The 16,283-nt window shown below is 36.6% G+C and overlaps 2 protein-coding genes across 5 annotated transcripts; one reads left to right on the top strand and one right to left on the bottom strand.

The window, feature by feature from the left end:
- Positions 1-312: 312 nt before the first annotated feature.
- Positions 313-9,066, bottom strand: LOC111788644 (putative GTP diphosphokinase RSH1, chloroplastic). Of its 3 annotated transcripts, none has more exons than XM_023669067.2 (24): positions 8,692-9,066; positions 8,235-8,425; positions 7,356-7,535; positions 7,186-7,251; positions 6,990-7,082; positions 6,770-6,901; positions 6,561-6,662; positions 6,402-6,479; positions 6,250-6,321; positions 5,918-6,025; positions 4,916-5,013; positions 4,595-4,655; positions 4,444-4,506; positions 4,285-4,341; positions 4,099-4,200; positions 3,749-3,907; positions 3,508-3,639; positions 3,341-3,427; positions 3,147-3,218; positions 1,840-1,926; positions 1,314-1,755; positions 1,079-1,140; positions 908-976; positions 313-791 (listed from the first exon to the last, which is right to left on the bottom strand). In XM_023669067.2, exons 1-24 carry the CDS (start codon positions 8,744-8,746, stop codon positions 687-689), a joined length of 2,673 nt encoding a protein of 890 aa, XP_023524835.2. In that variant the 5' UTR covers positions 8,747-9,066; the 3' UTR covers positions 313-686. The 3 variants fall into 3 exon arrangements, with proteins under 3 accessions (XP_023524835.2, XP_023524833.2, XP_023524834.2); XM_023669065.2 differs by having other exon boundaries at positions 8,697-9,066; XM_023669066.2 differs by having other exon boundaries at positions 8,235-8,358; positions 8,697-9,066.
- Positions 9,067-10,626: 1,560 nt separating this feature from the next.
- LOC111788999 (sucrose synthase 2) lies at positions 10,627-16,019 on the top strand. 2 transcript variants are annotated; one of them, XM_087121378.1, is made up of 16 exons: positions 10,627-10,782; positions 10,899-11,007; positions 11,202-11,334; positions 11,498-11,649; positions 11,747-11,939; positions 12,162-12,280; positions 12,418-12,634; positions 12,770-12,865; positions 13,017-13,190; positions 13,891-14,007; positions 14,086-14,252; positions 14,371-14,595; positions 14,774-15,095; positions 15,186-15,430; positions 15,497-15,635; positions 15,744-16,019. In XM_087121378.1, the coding sequence occupies exons 2-16, from the start codon at positions 10,907-10,909 to the stop codon at positions 15,777-15,779; spliced, it is 2,436 nt and encodes an 811-aa protein (XP_086977504.1). In that variant the 5' UTR covers positions 10,627-10,782; positions 10,899-10,906; the 3' UTR covers positions 15,780-16,019. The 2 variants fall into 2 exon arrangements, with proteins under 2 accessions (XP_086977504.1, XP_023525377.2); XM_023669609.2 differs by lacking the exon at positions 10,627-10,782 and having other exon boundaries at positions 10,789-11,007.
- Positions 16,020-16,283: the final 264 nt, after the last annotated feature.

Genomic DNA, 16,283 nt, shown 5'->3' with positions numbered 1-16,283 from the left:
AGTCCTGAGACCTTTTGGGGAAGTCCAAAGTGAAGCCATGAGAGCTTATGCTCAAAGTGAACAATATCATACTATTATAGAGAGTCGTGTTCGTCTAACATAGTGTTGATTAAACCCTAAATATCCATAAATATAAAAATATACAATTTTTATGTTCACATGTGAGAATAATTAATGCACGTGCAATTTTTAAATTGATTCACTCGTGATAACTTAGATTAAACTTCTAAGATAGTTTAAGGTAGTTTAAGGAATCAAGACGGTTGGAGAAAACAAACCTCTAACCTCTCGATCACGACATACGGGGATCCATTAGAAATAAATAAATAATAATAATAATAAAACTCACTTGAAAATGTACATGAATGCTTAGTAAAAGAGCTGAACAAGTGTGGGTAAAATTGTAACTCTATCCTCCTCAATAGTATCTTTACAGAGTATAATGCCTTTACCTATTCACTCCTGTTTTGTATACACACCACCCTGAATCCCCATCCCATACTATATATAACTCAATTCACTACCAACTTTATTTGGTTTTTCACAACATAATCGGACTAACTACCAAAAATATTATGGATTTTTTCGTTTCCTCGGGAACAAAACTTCTAATAAACTCGAATCTCCTCCATTTCTCAGGTGTATACTTACCTCAATGCTTTCACTTTTGGGGCGCCCTTAGTTGATCAGCACTCGAGAAATTTTTGGTTTTCCACTGCGTTCGGCCAGCTACACCCTGTCGACCATCCCAAGACACCCAAGATTGTGTCGACCTTTGTGCACGCATTCACCTGAGAATAATAGTTAGTTACGTTTTCAGGGTTCGGAAAAGAGATCGGCCATAAACAGACACGCGAGCGCATGAGGGATACGAGAAGCCAAGGGAAAGTAGATAATATGAGTTTACCACACTTTCCAGGTTCCCTTCAACATGAAACAACATGACAGCCATTCCCCTTCCTCGATCCATCTCAGCCTGATCATTTCATTCATAACGAAAGCGTAACTTAGATAGGGAACGAGATAAGAACAAGGAGACGTTCAATCAAGCATGTCGGAACAATAATTGAACACTCACCACGCAGGAACAAATTGTGATGCCTGCTGCTGCCAATTCTGTTGTAACTTCGCCCATTATGCCTGAAATTATAGCTCTATCACATTAATTACCCAACAGAGAAAATTTTGTTCTAATGTTTCAACAAAAGCATTATTCCAGAAAAGCAATTTATTTGAAAGCGTCATGGATATCGATCAAGCACATTCTATTTATACCTCGTGATGTAATATATAGCTAAATGTGGCTTCCTTACCTCTTCGATCTATGCAAATAACGCAAAGCCATTGAATAGAGTGCCCTTCAAGACTGTGCCAAGAGGTAATCTTGCTGGTTTGCCAACTATCCAAACCAGGCAAGACTTCCTTGTATAATGTCTGTATAATCCTGGCAACCCCATTCCCCATCGATAAGATATCTCCTTCAGCTTTCAACTTTACATTTACATAGTGGTTATGTTTGCCGTTCACTTTGGGAACAGAAACCTTGTTGTCTTTCGCCTGAAAGCTATCCATAATATTTTTCCGAGTGGATGAAATATCCACCATATCCAAAATTTTCTCCCACAGAGCTTTTTTTTTAGTGGAGATAACTGGGGGTTCTTCTGTCTCGCTTTCCTCTTCGGAATCAGCAATGAAATCAGTAATGGTATCTGCAGTTATTTCAGCAGCTGATAGTGCCGCTTGTTCCCTTAAAAACTGCAAAAAGATTGTGATTGGCAAAAGAGAACAAAAACAAAAGCAACATATCCATATAGTATAATTCCCTACCACAGTTCATACCTTCATAATCTTGTGTCTAGCACTTCGTGTTTTTGCATGTTGCAACCATTGTTTATGCCGCTGGTAAGCTGATTTTCCAGAAAGTGCCTGCAAATAAAGAAGAAAAATGAAACTTCAAAATCCAGCCAAGGAAACATGTGCATCCTGAGTGTAAGTACGTGCTCGATGATGGCAACTGTCCATCAGAAGTTCAAAACTTAAATGGTGGAGTTGAAAACGGTGGAACTATGTTTGGAAATGTCCACATACGTATCTTATCAGGAGTGCACACACGCCAGACATACAGTAAACTAATGCAAGCTTGAAAACTAATTAAAAAATTCCAACTGCATTGCAGACTCCATGAGTTCCAGAAAATGGAACAAAACACGACTTTCAAGTTAATTTCTCCGAACTCCTGAGCATTTTGCATTGCTACCTAGTCCTTTAGGTTAGTTCCAAAGGATGCAAGTTTGGTGTTTCATTTCCTCCCTAATACACAATCTTTATTTACTTTAGTGAATATCCAGAAAACCACCAATTAGTTCAAAAATTCAGTACCTGACCTTGACTAAACTAATGACATGCCAAATCAATAACTAAAAGTAAAATATTCAAAAAACTGCCTGATTGATCAAACTCAACCAAATGTGGGGAGAAAACAGAGGGCAAAACATCCTATTTACAGATCATATCACAATTCTTGAGGCAGCATAATGCATGAGCATGACAGTACTAATATAACGATGCTCTTTTTTCTTTTTTTCAGGGCCAGTATGCGCATGCTATCATTCATAAACACAAGTTCAAAAATGTTCAACACTCTTCTATCATATGAGTTTTTGTAGAATAATTAGAAGATTACACAGTGTTGTGGACATGAGATGACCAATATCAGCTTTGAATGACAAGCACATACACGTCTGACGTCATACTCCAAACCCCAAAAATTAAATATAGTATATTTTGACATTGCAACTATGTGCTAACCATCATTTTTTTCGCAAGTTTTTCAAATGCTCTGGGAGAGATTAAATAATATTAAATTTTCTTCAGCAGCAATCCTATATGCAAGGACGGCAAATATCAGCATACTCTAGGCATAAACAGAAAGGCAAAAGTTGAAGGTAGCTGATTTATTAAGCACCGATCTTGTAAATATTTTTACTTCTATTTTTTATTTACTATTTATTTCTAGTGGATAGGAAATAAGAAACGTTTATTAGAAATAGTGTAATACAATACACGGGAGGGGCACCCCAAATGTTAAAAGAGATTGCAAGAGCCTCTAATTGTAATTAATGATGCTAATCAAAATTCCAACTTACATTATATGTGATTATCTCAACAACTTCTGCATTTGCAAGAACGTGCGTTGGGGAAACAATGTTACCATTCACCTGCCGAAGTCACACATGAAAGGTTAGCATCCAGCCTAATGAGAAACACAGGCATATTCCATCCATCCTAAGACATACATGTGGTGGAAGGGTAATGCTCCAGTCAATAGTAAAGACAATACCTTTGCAGCTACCATCTTGTTACCAATTTCAGTGTGTATCATGTATGCATAATCAATTATGGTAGCACCTTTAGGTAGGTTTTTAATCTGCAGGTATACAAAGACGGTTATAGTTAGAAACATGATAAGCATGGCATAGAAAAGGTTTTGATATTAGGCCTTTGTACCTCGCCCCTTGGTGTAAAAACAAAGACTCGACTGCCTAATAAATCTCTGGTTACTGTGTCCACGAATTCTCTTGAGCTCATGTTACCAACAAACTCCTCTTGCCATTCTCTTATAGCATTGAGCCAGCCAATCTGGAAGAAATCAAGGACTTCACCCATGAATTATCAAATCCAGACTAGTACCTCAAAAGGTTTATCTTAACACCATAAAAACTACTACAAGGAAAAGGTAAATAAATACCCTGAGTGCAATGTTTGCATCACTTAGACAGACAGCTTTCCCTCTTGAACTTCTAGAACTGGACATAGAATTCCTAACTGGACTAGTTACGAGCCCACCCCCACAATAATGAGCAGCAATGCCTCTCTCAGCTATTAGGTCCATCTCCTCAGTTCTGATCTGCCAAAATAACCATACTTTTATGAACTTCAAGATGCAACCACTAACTAAAAGTGATACATTAAGAAATCAAATTTTCATTTAAACTAAGAGTTAAGAAATGAGAAATAGTCTAAAAAGGAACCCCTAAATGCAAGTCAGATGTGAAAAACCAGTCAAGCCAACATGCTAAAACTAGAATATTTAAATACCTGAACTTCTAGCCGGAACATACTCTCATAAAGGAATGGGATTACAGTTGTGTGAAGACTTTGATAACCATTAGGTTTTGGGGTTGCTATATAATCTTTCATCTGTTACAGAGAGTGCGTCAATATTCACCAAAATACAATCGATTTTCTATAGAATTATAAGAGAAGAAGCCGCAATTTACTCACAGCTCTAGGAATAGGCGTCCATATTCCATGTACCAGCCCAAGAACATGGTAACAAATCTACATAGAGTATAATGATGCAAAAATCATGGTTACACTAGTCTTACAGTAATTACAGTATAGCCAACATCATTGAATTTAATAACAATAAAAAGAAACTACCTGCTGCGGGCTACATAATGGTCTAACACCAATGCATGGCTTTGGTTGTATGATAATGCGAAGCTAGATTGAAAAAACAGCATATATCATCAACAAGAAAATGTGAAATCTTCATCAAATGTTGTGTGAAATATTGGATATTAAAACAAACCTGTGCAATCTGGTTCACTTCACTTATTGAACTTTGAGACTTGAGAACAGATTTATAGATGCTGCAAAATGAATGCCGCTGTATTGCTTAAAACTCCACAAGAATTCTCAATTTCAAGTCAAGACATAGGATTGGACATTGCAAAGAGGTGAAGAAGATAAATTTCAAGCAGAAATTTAAATGCCTATTGTATCAATGGACTCAACTATCATTGCAGCTCTAACAAAAGTTTCATATCTATATACATAACCCAACTTTTGTTGTGAGTGCGTTGTTGAGTGAAGAAAGTGGAAACTGCAAAGAAGGCAATCAAAGCTATACCTGTAAGGCTCCTTACATACAGATCGAACTTCAGTTCTCAGAGTCATAAGGTCTAGGAACTGATCTTCCTGAATCTTCTTCGTCAAAATTTTCTTTGCCTACAAGTATATTAAATGTAAATCTCATAGATATAACGTATAAGGAGATTACATTTTAGAATTCATGACAAATAACTGTAACTTCCACAGTTGTGAGAGAGTTGGAAACAATTCCTACTTCTGGAAAATACAAAGAAACTAAACAAAATCATATATCCACATCAATCAAATTCCATGTAATCCTTTCATATGCTGACAGAACTTCGATTACCATATTTATCTTCGACTCTATGTGCTTGTGAGAAATTGGATAAGATAACAAAAATCAATCTTTCCCTTTTCAATTGAAATTTGTTCTTTCTTATTGAGTTCAATAATAAAAGACTCCCAGAGGTAAAGTACTCCATTTCTTCTTGCTTTCAATAGTATAAGAGTCTGAGATTCAAACCTTTTGACATTTTGATCAAAGTTATAATGTCTTAACATTTTGAAGTTTGTTCAAATTGGCATATTTCATTTTGATTTTCATTTCTTAAATCTGTGAAATCCCTTACTTTTTATTTTTTCCGTACCTTCTTTGTACCTCTACTTCTATAATGTATCTTGCATTTAATTTAAATTGATTATCATTCTAATCTAACTATTAATAAACCAATTGTAATGTCACTCATTTTTATTCCAACTTCAAAATAGTTTCATCAAACAAAATATTAGAAATTTTTTTCTGATTCCATAATTTTTCGTCCAATAAATTGTCATCCACATCTTGTCTCATTTACACTCCCATTAACAATGGCATTTATATTTTTTTGAAACAAAATAAGGTTGAAATATCAGTTACTCAAAAAGTAATGTTTAGTTATTTACTTACTATAAACCGTCCATTTGTTTGCAAATGCATCTAAAAAGACAAGATACCTTTTGAAGTCACAAGAGAGATTAATGAAAAAGATAACAACATTACCTCTATCAATTCTTTCTCGTGCTCTTTAGAAAGGTCTGCAACTCTTCTTTTGACCTTGGAATAATCTTCAGGATTGGTATACATGAAAGAAAGGTTTTCTAGTTCTGACTGCAATCATCATCAATAATAAAACGGTGCTATGGTATAAAACTACTTTCAAAAGAAAGATGAATGCTTTATAGGATGAGAAAAAACAGTTAAAGGGTATGTTCTGCAGTGAAAAATCAGGTAAGAGAGACGAATGCCTCCTTTTTCTTTCTTTTTTTTCTTCTGTTTATCAAATCTACCAAAACATAAACAAACAAATAACGGAAAGAAATAATGGGTCATACCTTGATCTGGTACATACCCAGCAACTTAGCAAGAGGAGCAAAGACCTGCAATGTTTCCCTTGCAATGCTGGACTGGACATGAGGCAAAAGTGTCAAATCTAGCACCAAATACAAGGTCAACCACCATAAAATCTTAAAAGATAATATGCAACCTGCTTATGAGGGGGCATGTGCGAAAGAGTGCGCATGTTATGCAAGCGGTCTGCTAATTTGACAATGATAACACGGACCTGAAACAAAAGATCCCTACAGTTTTCATAAAGCTTCATGAATGAATGACAACATTGACATAGTATTTACAAAAATATCACCTCTTCTGTCATCGCTAGAAACATTTGTCGCAGATCTTCAGCTTTTACATCTTGGACTGAATTGCCTTCATTCTTGCATTTCAACTTACCCAGTTTAGACACCTAAATGGAAAAATGGTAAATGTCAATTAAGAAGGAAGTTGACCGTGGCATGCCAAGAGGGTAAAGACACCTACATCAATTGTAAGACCACAAAAAAATGAAATAACCTTAGTCTCTCCTTCAACAATGTGACGAACTGTAGCACCAAATTCCTCTTCAATCTTTTCAAAGGTTACAACATCTGTGTCTTCAACTGTGTCGTGCAGCAATCCAGCAGCAATAGTCTCCCAGTCTAATTCCTATCGTAAAAAATACTATTTTAATCAAGGACTGCAAACTAATGTTTTTTCCCCAGAAAAGGATAAAAGAAAGTTATAAAAAGCTTACAAGTTCCCCTAGAATTCGGGCAACCTCAACTGGATGAATAATGAAGGGTTCTCCACTACGTCTTTTCTGGCCATCATGAGCCTCAAAAGCAAGCTACCCAAGCAAAGGGTGGGAAACGTAGGGCTGATGCACCTTAGTAGTTGTACATTAAAAAAAATAATAAATTGTGCTAAATTTGGCAGGTATGGTGGCTCACCTTTAGAGCATTATGCACCAGTTCCAGTTCCTCGGGTGAGAGATAAGAGACAGTGGGCTTAAGGTCCTGAGGTTGGGGAGCAGAAAATTAGTAAAACGTAAGGCTAAAAAGGATATTCCATCTTAAAAGAGTAGAGTACAGAATCACCACACGCATCTGATAATATGTACCTCCCACAAACCTTCAGGAGAAACCTCGTCAGATGCATCTGAAGACAGGAATGAAGAGCAACAGAATTTCTTCCTTCTACAAATATCATGAAACGGGCTCGATTTAAGTAATCTTCCAAGATGTACGTGGTTGGTAACTTCATTGGAATACCATCCCCTAACATTGATGGATTCAAATCTCTGAAATGTACAAAAGAATTTACAACCATTGTTATATCTATAAAGGAATTGCTCAGAAAAATCTCTATCAAGGCATGCAATGCAGGATCAGGGGCTGCAACATTAGTATGGTTGCAGAAAGATGCTAAAGTTTCTATTCGTTATTTAGATCGTCGTTTTCCAGTACTTTTATACAGTAGGATTGGCAGTAATTAGTGTCAAACTAATTCACTGTCACTTGAAACTTTAAAAAGACTTGTTTTACTTCAAAGAATTGCGTAATTGGTATCTGGAGATTTGCAATGTTACCTTTTGGCATGATGGTAACCCCACCTTGGAAGAGGATTCAGGTGAGAAAAAAACTATACCAATACTTCAACAAAACAGCGGAAAGCAACTACGAACAGTTGCCAACCAAATATAAGACGTTCACCATTCTCTATTCAACCCATATCTTATAAAGCGCTAAAGAGAAATGTAAAATGGGAAAGGACAAGGGAACCAGACATGATAGCATTACAAGTGGGCGACATCCACAAATGTTCCGTGAGTGGATCAGATATAAATCTCAGTACCTAGTGATAGTGTTCCAAAATAGGAGAATCTAATTGACCACGAGATTAGTAATAATAATAATAATAAAGTTGCATAATATAATGAATGGAGTAACCTCCCCAAAGGTCAAATTTTGTATAATTGAAGTAATTTCAGTCCACTTACAGAATTTATTCTGCTTCTTTTTCCATTCTTTGAATACAAGATAGAGGAGCACTGAAGAGAATGAGTGGTGCTTGCAAGAAAACCCGTCAAGACCCTCGGAGCCTTCCATGCACACGAGAGAATACTGCAATCATACCGACCACTTCCATCGCCTTTCGAGAATTTACATATATTCACGCATTCTAAATAAACTACAAATTCAGAAAATCGCCCGTCACAATCAAAAATCTCTACAAGCCAATATACGCCAAATTCCCCAACTACAAATCTTTTTTCCAAGAACATCCACCCGAAAGAACCATACGAAAGAAAACAGTCATCAAAGTCTCCCAAAACAAACCACATATAGCTTCAAAATCTTTCAAACTCACCGACGCAAATCCTCAAATTCAATAATCCCTTGTCATTTCTGAAGCAAACAAACACAAAAGTAGAAATTCACAAGTCGTAATTGTACGATACCTGACATCGAAGGAGCGGATGCCATCTCTAGTCGAAGAGAGAAATCTCATTGAATCCAACTAGCATTAAATTGAACAGCCACACAAAAACACAACCAGCAAGCCGAGCGGAAAACAAACAAGTCAAAGTCGAAGCCACCGGCGAAATCTCATTAACAAGGAGAAATCACAACGATGATGAAGAAGAAGAAGAAGAAGAAGAAGAAGAAGAAGAAGCTGATGAAGCTGTGAATCTTGTTCGCGCAGCAGTGATAGAGAATTGAGCAAAGGGGATTGAAGCGAAGAAGCCAAGAGATAATAGCGAGGGAAAATAGAGAGCGAACGAGCGAGAGAGAGAGATGTTGTGTTCAGCTAAGGCCACACAAATGCCGTTCGATAATGATTTTATTTCCTTTTTTTGTTTTTTACTTAATTTTTTTTCTTTTAATTAATTAATCTGCAAATTTTAGTTGGATTTTTAAGTTTCTTTTTAGTGGACAGTTCGTCAGCCGACGTGTAACCCCAGATCTGGCGCCCTTACACCCTTTACGACATGTCGCTGATCCGATTCCTTGCCTTTTTCCTTTTTCCTTTTTTCCTTTTTTTTTTTCATATATTTATTTTAAATATATACATATACATTTAAATAAATTATAATTAGTCATTTTTTTTTACTTTACAAATTTTAAAAATATTAATCGTCTGAATGCTTTATGTCGTATGATTTGTAAATAGTATTTTAAGCCTAAGAGCCGTTGAATGTTAAGAGGAACTCACGTTCAACTAACTCTTGACAAGGCCACCCAGACAAATCTGGTCCACAAGGTATAAACATATCACATAAGACAATAACCTACCAAGCTCGGTCTTAACCTAATTGAGGTACGTGTCCCCCTTCCCTTCCTAATTCTCGTTGTCAGGAAATGTACGATCTTGATAATATAATATCAAAAGGGACCTGTCTTGTTAGACGAGTGCACGATATGTTGAACATAACACTACACTTGTGTAAGCATAATCGAGTCTGTTGCTAATTAATCTATTTAACAATACTAAATATTTCAAAACAGTAAAAGTACATGCATATTAGAATTATGTGATAGATTATTATAAAATTATTATTTATTTAATATGAAAGGCACTTTCTTTAAGATCGCGATATTAAAATGTTTGGGAATTAAAATAACACCTTAATTAACGGATTAGGTGAACACTTGGATTTGGATTTCTATTAAATTACAATAAAGCTATTATATATAAAATATATACACAATGATCTCATGAATGGACGTGTAATTCAATTAGAACTTAAACTCTCCATCTATTTTAATTAAATATTTAAAGAGGAGGTTAGTAATGTAGTTGAATTATATTTATGTAATTATTTATGCGTATATATATACATAATGATTCATATAATATTTTAACGTGTTTTTTCTAAAATAATATTACAGTATAATTAAGTGGATCATTTTTTATTTATGAGGGTGCTATATATAGTCGTGAATTTAAACTTTAAAGGTGTTTTTTTTTAATACATAGATAATGTAATAATAAGGACTAGAGATATCAGGAGGGAGACGAAGAAGCCTTTTCCTTCCTTGTCTCTGTTGGATGATAAAAGTCACATCGACTAATTTAGGGAACAATTATGGGTTTATAATAAAAAAAAAATATCCCCTCCATTGGAATGAGGCATTTTGGGGAAGCTTAAAGCAAAGTCATAAGAGTTTATGCTCAAAGTGGATAATATCAAGGTGAATCGTGTTCATCTAACATGGTATTAGAGTCATGCCCTAAACTTAGTCGTGCTAATAGATTGGTAAATCCTGAAATGTCGAACAAAAGACTAAAAAAAAAAAAAGTCTGATTTAGTCTCTGTTTCTTCATTTTTCCCATAACTCTGCAGAAAAAAAAAAAAAAAAAGGAAGTTGGCGGATTTGGAGTTGAAGAGTGAATAATGTAGAAAAAAGCACCGCGAAATCGAGGACAGGTGCCAGTTTCTCTCCATTTCGCTCGTCCTTTTCGATCTAGAAACAGCAACACCGTCTTTTATTCAAACACGCTTCGTCCTTATTTAACACTTTATCTCGATCGTTCACCATTGTGTAAGCAGCTCCTCACTATACTCTTTCTTCGGATTTTGTTCTGTTTTTGGGATTTTGATGATTTCTTGTCGTCTGTCGGAGCTTTCTGTTTCTTGATTGATCGAGTTTTTTTTAAGCTTTTTCCATGGCGACTCAGAAGAAGTTCGCTCGTATTCCCAGCGTTAGGGAACGCGTGGAGGACACACTCTCCGCTCACCGGAACGAACTTGTGTCTCTCCTCTCCAGGTCTGCTGGTTTCTTTTTTTTTTAATCTGTTTGGATTTTTAGGCTAATGTTTGGAATCGTTTGAGGAAGAACACTCTGTGTTCATTGTGTGTGTGTGTGTGTGTGTGTGTGTGTGTGTGTGTGTCCTGTTTATCATTTTCCACCATTTTTGAGTTGATGCTAATTTACTGATGCTTTTGTGGTGGGCTTTGAAGGTATATTGATCAAGGAAAAGGGATTTTACAGCCCCATCATTTGATTGATGAACTCGAGAATATCATTGGAGATGATGACGGGAAACTGCATCTCTCCACTGGACCCTTTGGCGAGATTCTCAAATCTGCTCAGGTGAGGATTGCTACTAGAAGTTATTTTGAATTTGTACTTACGGGTTTGAATCTGCTCTGTTTATTTAAGTTTTGGTTTCTTGAATCATAATCTACTGATGTAATCTGTTCAAGTTACGTTGTATTCCTATTCTAATTAAATAGAATGTTTGGTTTTATCATAGGAAGCTATTGTTCTGCCGCCATTTGTAGCCATTGCTGTTCGCCCCAGACCTGGTGTCTGGGAGTATGTCCGCGTCAATATCTATGAACTCAGCGTCGAGCAATTAAGCGTGTCCGAGTATCTTCACTTTAAAGAAGAGCTCGTGGAGGGACAGTAAGTGTTTTTTCTTACTTGAAATGTAGATGTTTTCGAGGGGTCATCGATATTTCCATTGTGCTTATTTTTTATTGTATCTGCATACTAATGTCAGGGTCAATGGAAACTTTGTACTTGAGCTTGACTTTGAACCGTTCAATGCGAACTTCCCTCGCCCCATCCGATCCTCATCCATTGGTAATGGTGTTCAATTCCTTAATCGTCACCTGTCTTCGATTATGTTTCGCAACAGGGAGTCATTGGAGCCATTGCTCGACTTCCTTCGAGCCCATAAATACAAAGGAAGTGTAAGTGTTAATTACTTAAATTGATGTTTCCTTCTTTACAGGATCTAATACAACCAACTTTGATAATTTACTGGACGCTATGTTAGAATTGATTCAATATACGTTGTGAATGTGTATGTAATTTTCAAGTTCTTGTGATGAATGTATAGAATGAGAAATATGAAAAAGCTGCTGTGGTAAATTATGATTGAATGTGTTCTGATAATCGTCATGTGTGTGCAGGGAATAATGTTGAATGATCGAATACAAAGCCTTTCCAACCTACAGTCCGCATTGTCAAAGGCTGAGGAGTACCTTTCTAAGTTGCTGCCCAGTACACCCTATTCTGACTTTGAATATGTGTAAGCATATTGCCCCGTCTCACGTGGGTACTTGATTTTTGTTATTACTAAGCAGCCTGATGATTGTTGGAATGTATTTATCATAATAATTGGGCCAGTAACTGATATTTGCTATTCTCCTTCACTATCTCATGCAGATTACAAGGAATGGGTTTTGATAGGGGTTGGGGTGATACTGCAGAACGAGTGCTAGAGATGATGCATCTTCTCTTGGATATCCTTCAGGCTCCTGATCCGTCTGTATTAGAAACATTTCTAGGGAGGATACCAATGGTGTTTAATGTTGTAATCTTGTCTCCTCATGGTTACTTTGGTCAGGCCAATGTCTTAGGTCTTCCAGACACGGGCGGCCAGGTACTCGAAATAAATCCTCTTTCAAGCCATTTTGTTCCTTGGTTTCTTCTGAATCAAATATAGGAGTACCTAGACCATCATCAGAAGATACTGAAAAATTTAACTATCTTTCCCTTTTCGTACTTCAAATTGCAGGTAGTTTATATTTTGGACCAGGTGCGTGCGCTGGAGAAGGAAATGATCACTAGAATTAAGAAGCAAGGGTTAGATGTAACTCCTAGAATTTTAATTGTAAGTGTGCTTCTGTCCCCAACTTCCATGAGTAAAACTTGGGTTTCCTTTTGATAAGTACTTGAGTTCTTTCCTTCTATTTATATCCAGACCTCTAATTCCTTGCCAGAGTTTTTCTGTAATCTAATCATGTTGTGGGTAATTGTCACAGGTTACCCGGTTAATACCGGATGCAAAGGGAACTGCATGTAATCAGCATCTGGAAAAAGTCGGTGGAACCGAGCATTCACACATTTTGCGCGTTCCTTTTAGGTCAGAAAAAGGAATTCTACGTAAATGGATTTCAAGGTTTGATGTATGGCCTTATCTAGAGACCTTTGCTGAGGTAATGCGTGCAATTCTACATAAAGGCTCACAACACTTGCTGATCACACTATTATCTGATATCTGTTTATTTATACAAACTCAACTGCTTAGGTGAAATTGAAACTATTTAACATTACATCTGTCCGTGATTCATCGTGTTAATTTTCAGTACAGTGCTTCCTGTGCACTCATTAGTGACACTCACATCAATTGAACCCATAATGTGAGATCACACATCGTTGGAGAGGGGAACGAAGCATTCCTTATAAGGGTGTAGACACGTTTTAAAACCATGAGGTTGATGGCGATATGTAACGGTGGGTTTGGGCTGTTACAAATGGTATCAGAGCCAGGCACCGGGTAGTGTGCCAGTGAGTTCGTTGGGCCTCCAAGAGGGGTGGATTGTTAGATCCTCCATCAGTTGGAGAGGGGAACGAAACATTTCTTATAAGAGTGTGGAAACCTCTCCCTAGTAAACGCGTTTTAAAATCGTAAGACTGACGACGATACGTAAGGCCAAAGCGGACAATATCTGCTAGCGGTGGGTTTGGGCTGTTACACATAATCTATAGCGTAAATGGCTATTTGAATTTCAACTCCATTTCTTTCATTCTTTCCCCTGCCTTTACCTACTCACAAGTTATCAAATATTTGCCCAACTGATCTATTAGCTATTGTGTATGAGTCAGACTTCTGATATACCATGTTATTTGGAACAGGATGCGGCAAGTGAAATCGTAGCTGAGCTGCAGGGTATTCCTGATTTTATTATCGGAAACTATAGTGATGGAAATCTTGTTGCTTCCTTATTGGCATATAAAATGGGAGTTACTCAGGTAGCTTAGGTTAGGAGAAGCTTTTGGTGTTTCAACTGTTGTCTTCTATTGACATTGGGTTTGCTATGTAATGTGCAGTGTACCATAGCTCATGCGTTGGAGAAGACAAAATATCCCGAGTCGGACACATACTGGAAAAACTTCGAGGAGAAATATCACTTCTCATGTCAGTTCACTGCTGATTTAATAGCCATGAATAATGCAGATTTTATCATCACCAGTACATACCAGGAGATTGCTGGAACGTATGTCTTCTTACTATTGTTATGTTGTTGGATTTTAAATGGGAACTGGTTGAAAGAATAGATGTGAGTGCCACTAATGAACTTCATTACAGAATTTGCTGAATCGATTTACTTGCAGGAAGAACACTGTTGGTCAATATGAGAGCCACACTGCATTTACGCTTCCTGGGCTATACAGAGTTGTCCATGGGATTGATGTCTTTGACCCGAAGTTCAATATAGTCTCTCCTGGAGCAGACATGACCATTTATTTTCCCTACTCCGAGAAGCAGTCGAGGCTTACATCTTTACACGAATCACTGGAGAAGTTATTGTACGACCCAGAACAAAATGACGAACATGTGTAAGTTTCTTTTTTGCTCAACTCTTATGTCCTGGCCTTACATGTCAGAAATTTGGTGTACAAATCGCTTATGTAGGCTGGAAATTTGGTGTCAAATCACTCTTCATGTTAATTCTTCAAATTAAGGAGCCAATTCATATTATTCGGCAATGCTAATCTTTGCTTGGCACGTACGCAGTGGTGCAATAGACGACAGGTCAAAACCTTTAATCTTCACCATGGCAAGGTTGGACAAGGTGAAAAACATCACTGGATTAGTTGAGCTGTATGGCAAGAATGCCAAACTGAGGGAGCTAGCAAACCTTGTTGTGGTTGGTGGTTATGTTGATGTGAAGGATTCCAAAGACAGGGAAGAAATGGGAGAAATTGAGAAAATGCATAACCTTATGAAAAAGTACAATTTGCATGGTCAATTGCGTTGGATATCGGCTCAAACGAACCGAGCACGTAATGGCGAGTTATATCGCTATATTGCAGACACACGGGGTGTTTTTGTTCAGGTGGATGATTTATGGACTTCCCTGTTCTTTTTCTTTCTTCTTCTACCTTTTTGAAGTATTATCCCAATCTTTATGATCTTCACTTTACAGCCAGCAATTTATGAAGCATTTGGACTTACTGTTGTGGAGGCCATGACTTGTGGGCTACCAACCTTTGCTACTTGCCATGGCGGCCCTGCTGAAATCATAGAACATGGCGTATCTGGATTTCACATTGACCCTTATCATCCAGACCAAGTCAGTACTCTTTTAGTAGATTTCTTTGCGAAGTGCAAGGACGATCCGAGTCATTGGATTCAAATCTCCGAAGCGGGACTCCAAAGAATTTACGAAAGGTAATATATACACATTTGAAATTTACTTCTTACCCTGGATAATTCTCTCAACGTCTCGTCTTATAGGTATACATGGAAGATCTACTCGGAACGACTAATGACTCTGGCTGGAGTTTATAGTTTCTGGAAGTATGTTTCGAAACTCGAAAGGCGCGAGACGCGTCGATATCTAGAGATGTTCTACATTCTCAAGTTCCGTGATCTGGTGAGTATATTTTATTGTTCTAGTGAACCAAGTTACATACACATCCATGTTTTTTTCTTTGTTTGACCACTTTTGATCTGATAATTGGATGTACTTTTGGTTCTTTAGGCAAATTCTGTTCCTTTGGCAATCGATGATCATTGAGCTTCTTGTGGTTTAGGAACTGCTTTACTTGATCAAGGTTTTTGAGCCTTTGGTGGTATGATTGTGTAAAAATAAAGTTATGTTTGTGTATATATTTAAATGCAGAAGAACCCATCTTGTACTGTTGTGATACTCGTTTTAGTCCTCGATCTCATGCTGTGATCTTGACTGCTCGGTAACATCTACGGGGAGTTGCCAAGCAGTTTTGTTTAGAATGTAATTATCTATTTGGTTCTTAAACTTTTTATTTTTATTTTTTATTTTTTATTAACAAATTTATGTATATATATATACAAAATTGAAAATTAGGGAATCCATAAAATTTATATTTATATGTATATTTAATAAATTGATTATTTTTAAAACTTTCAAATTTGTGAAAGATTGATAAATTTTAAGTGTTAGATTTTCTACACCAAATTATAAAAAACAAAAGATATTTTTTTAAAATTTTAAAAAATTGAGTTGTTTTTCTAAAGAAACAAATAGAAAATAATATTTATA

Source organism: Cucurbita pepo, chromosome 2 (genome assembly GCF_057944985.1).
Source record: "Cucurbita pepo subsp. pepo isolate OVF chromosome 2, ASM5794498v1, whole genome shotgun sequence".
Taxonomy (NCBI): domain Eukaryota; kingdom Viridiplantae; phylum Streptophyta; class Magnoliopsida; order Cucurbitales; family Cucurbitaceae; genus Cucurbita; species Cucurbita pepo.
This window is presented reverse-complemented; position numbering and strand designations above follow the sequence as displayed.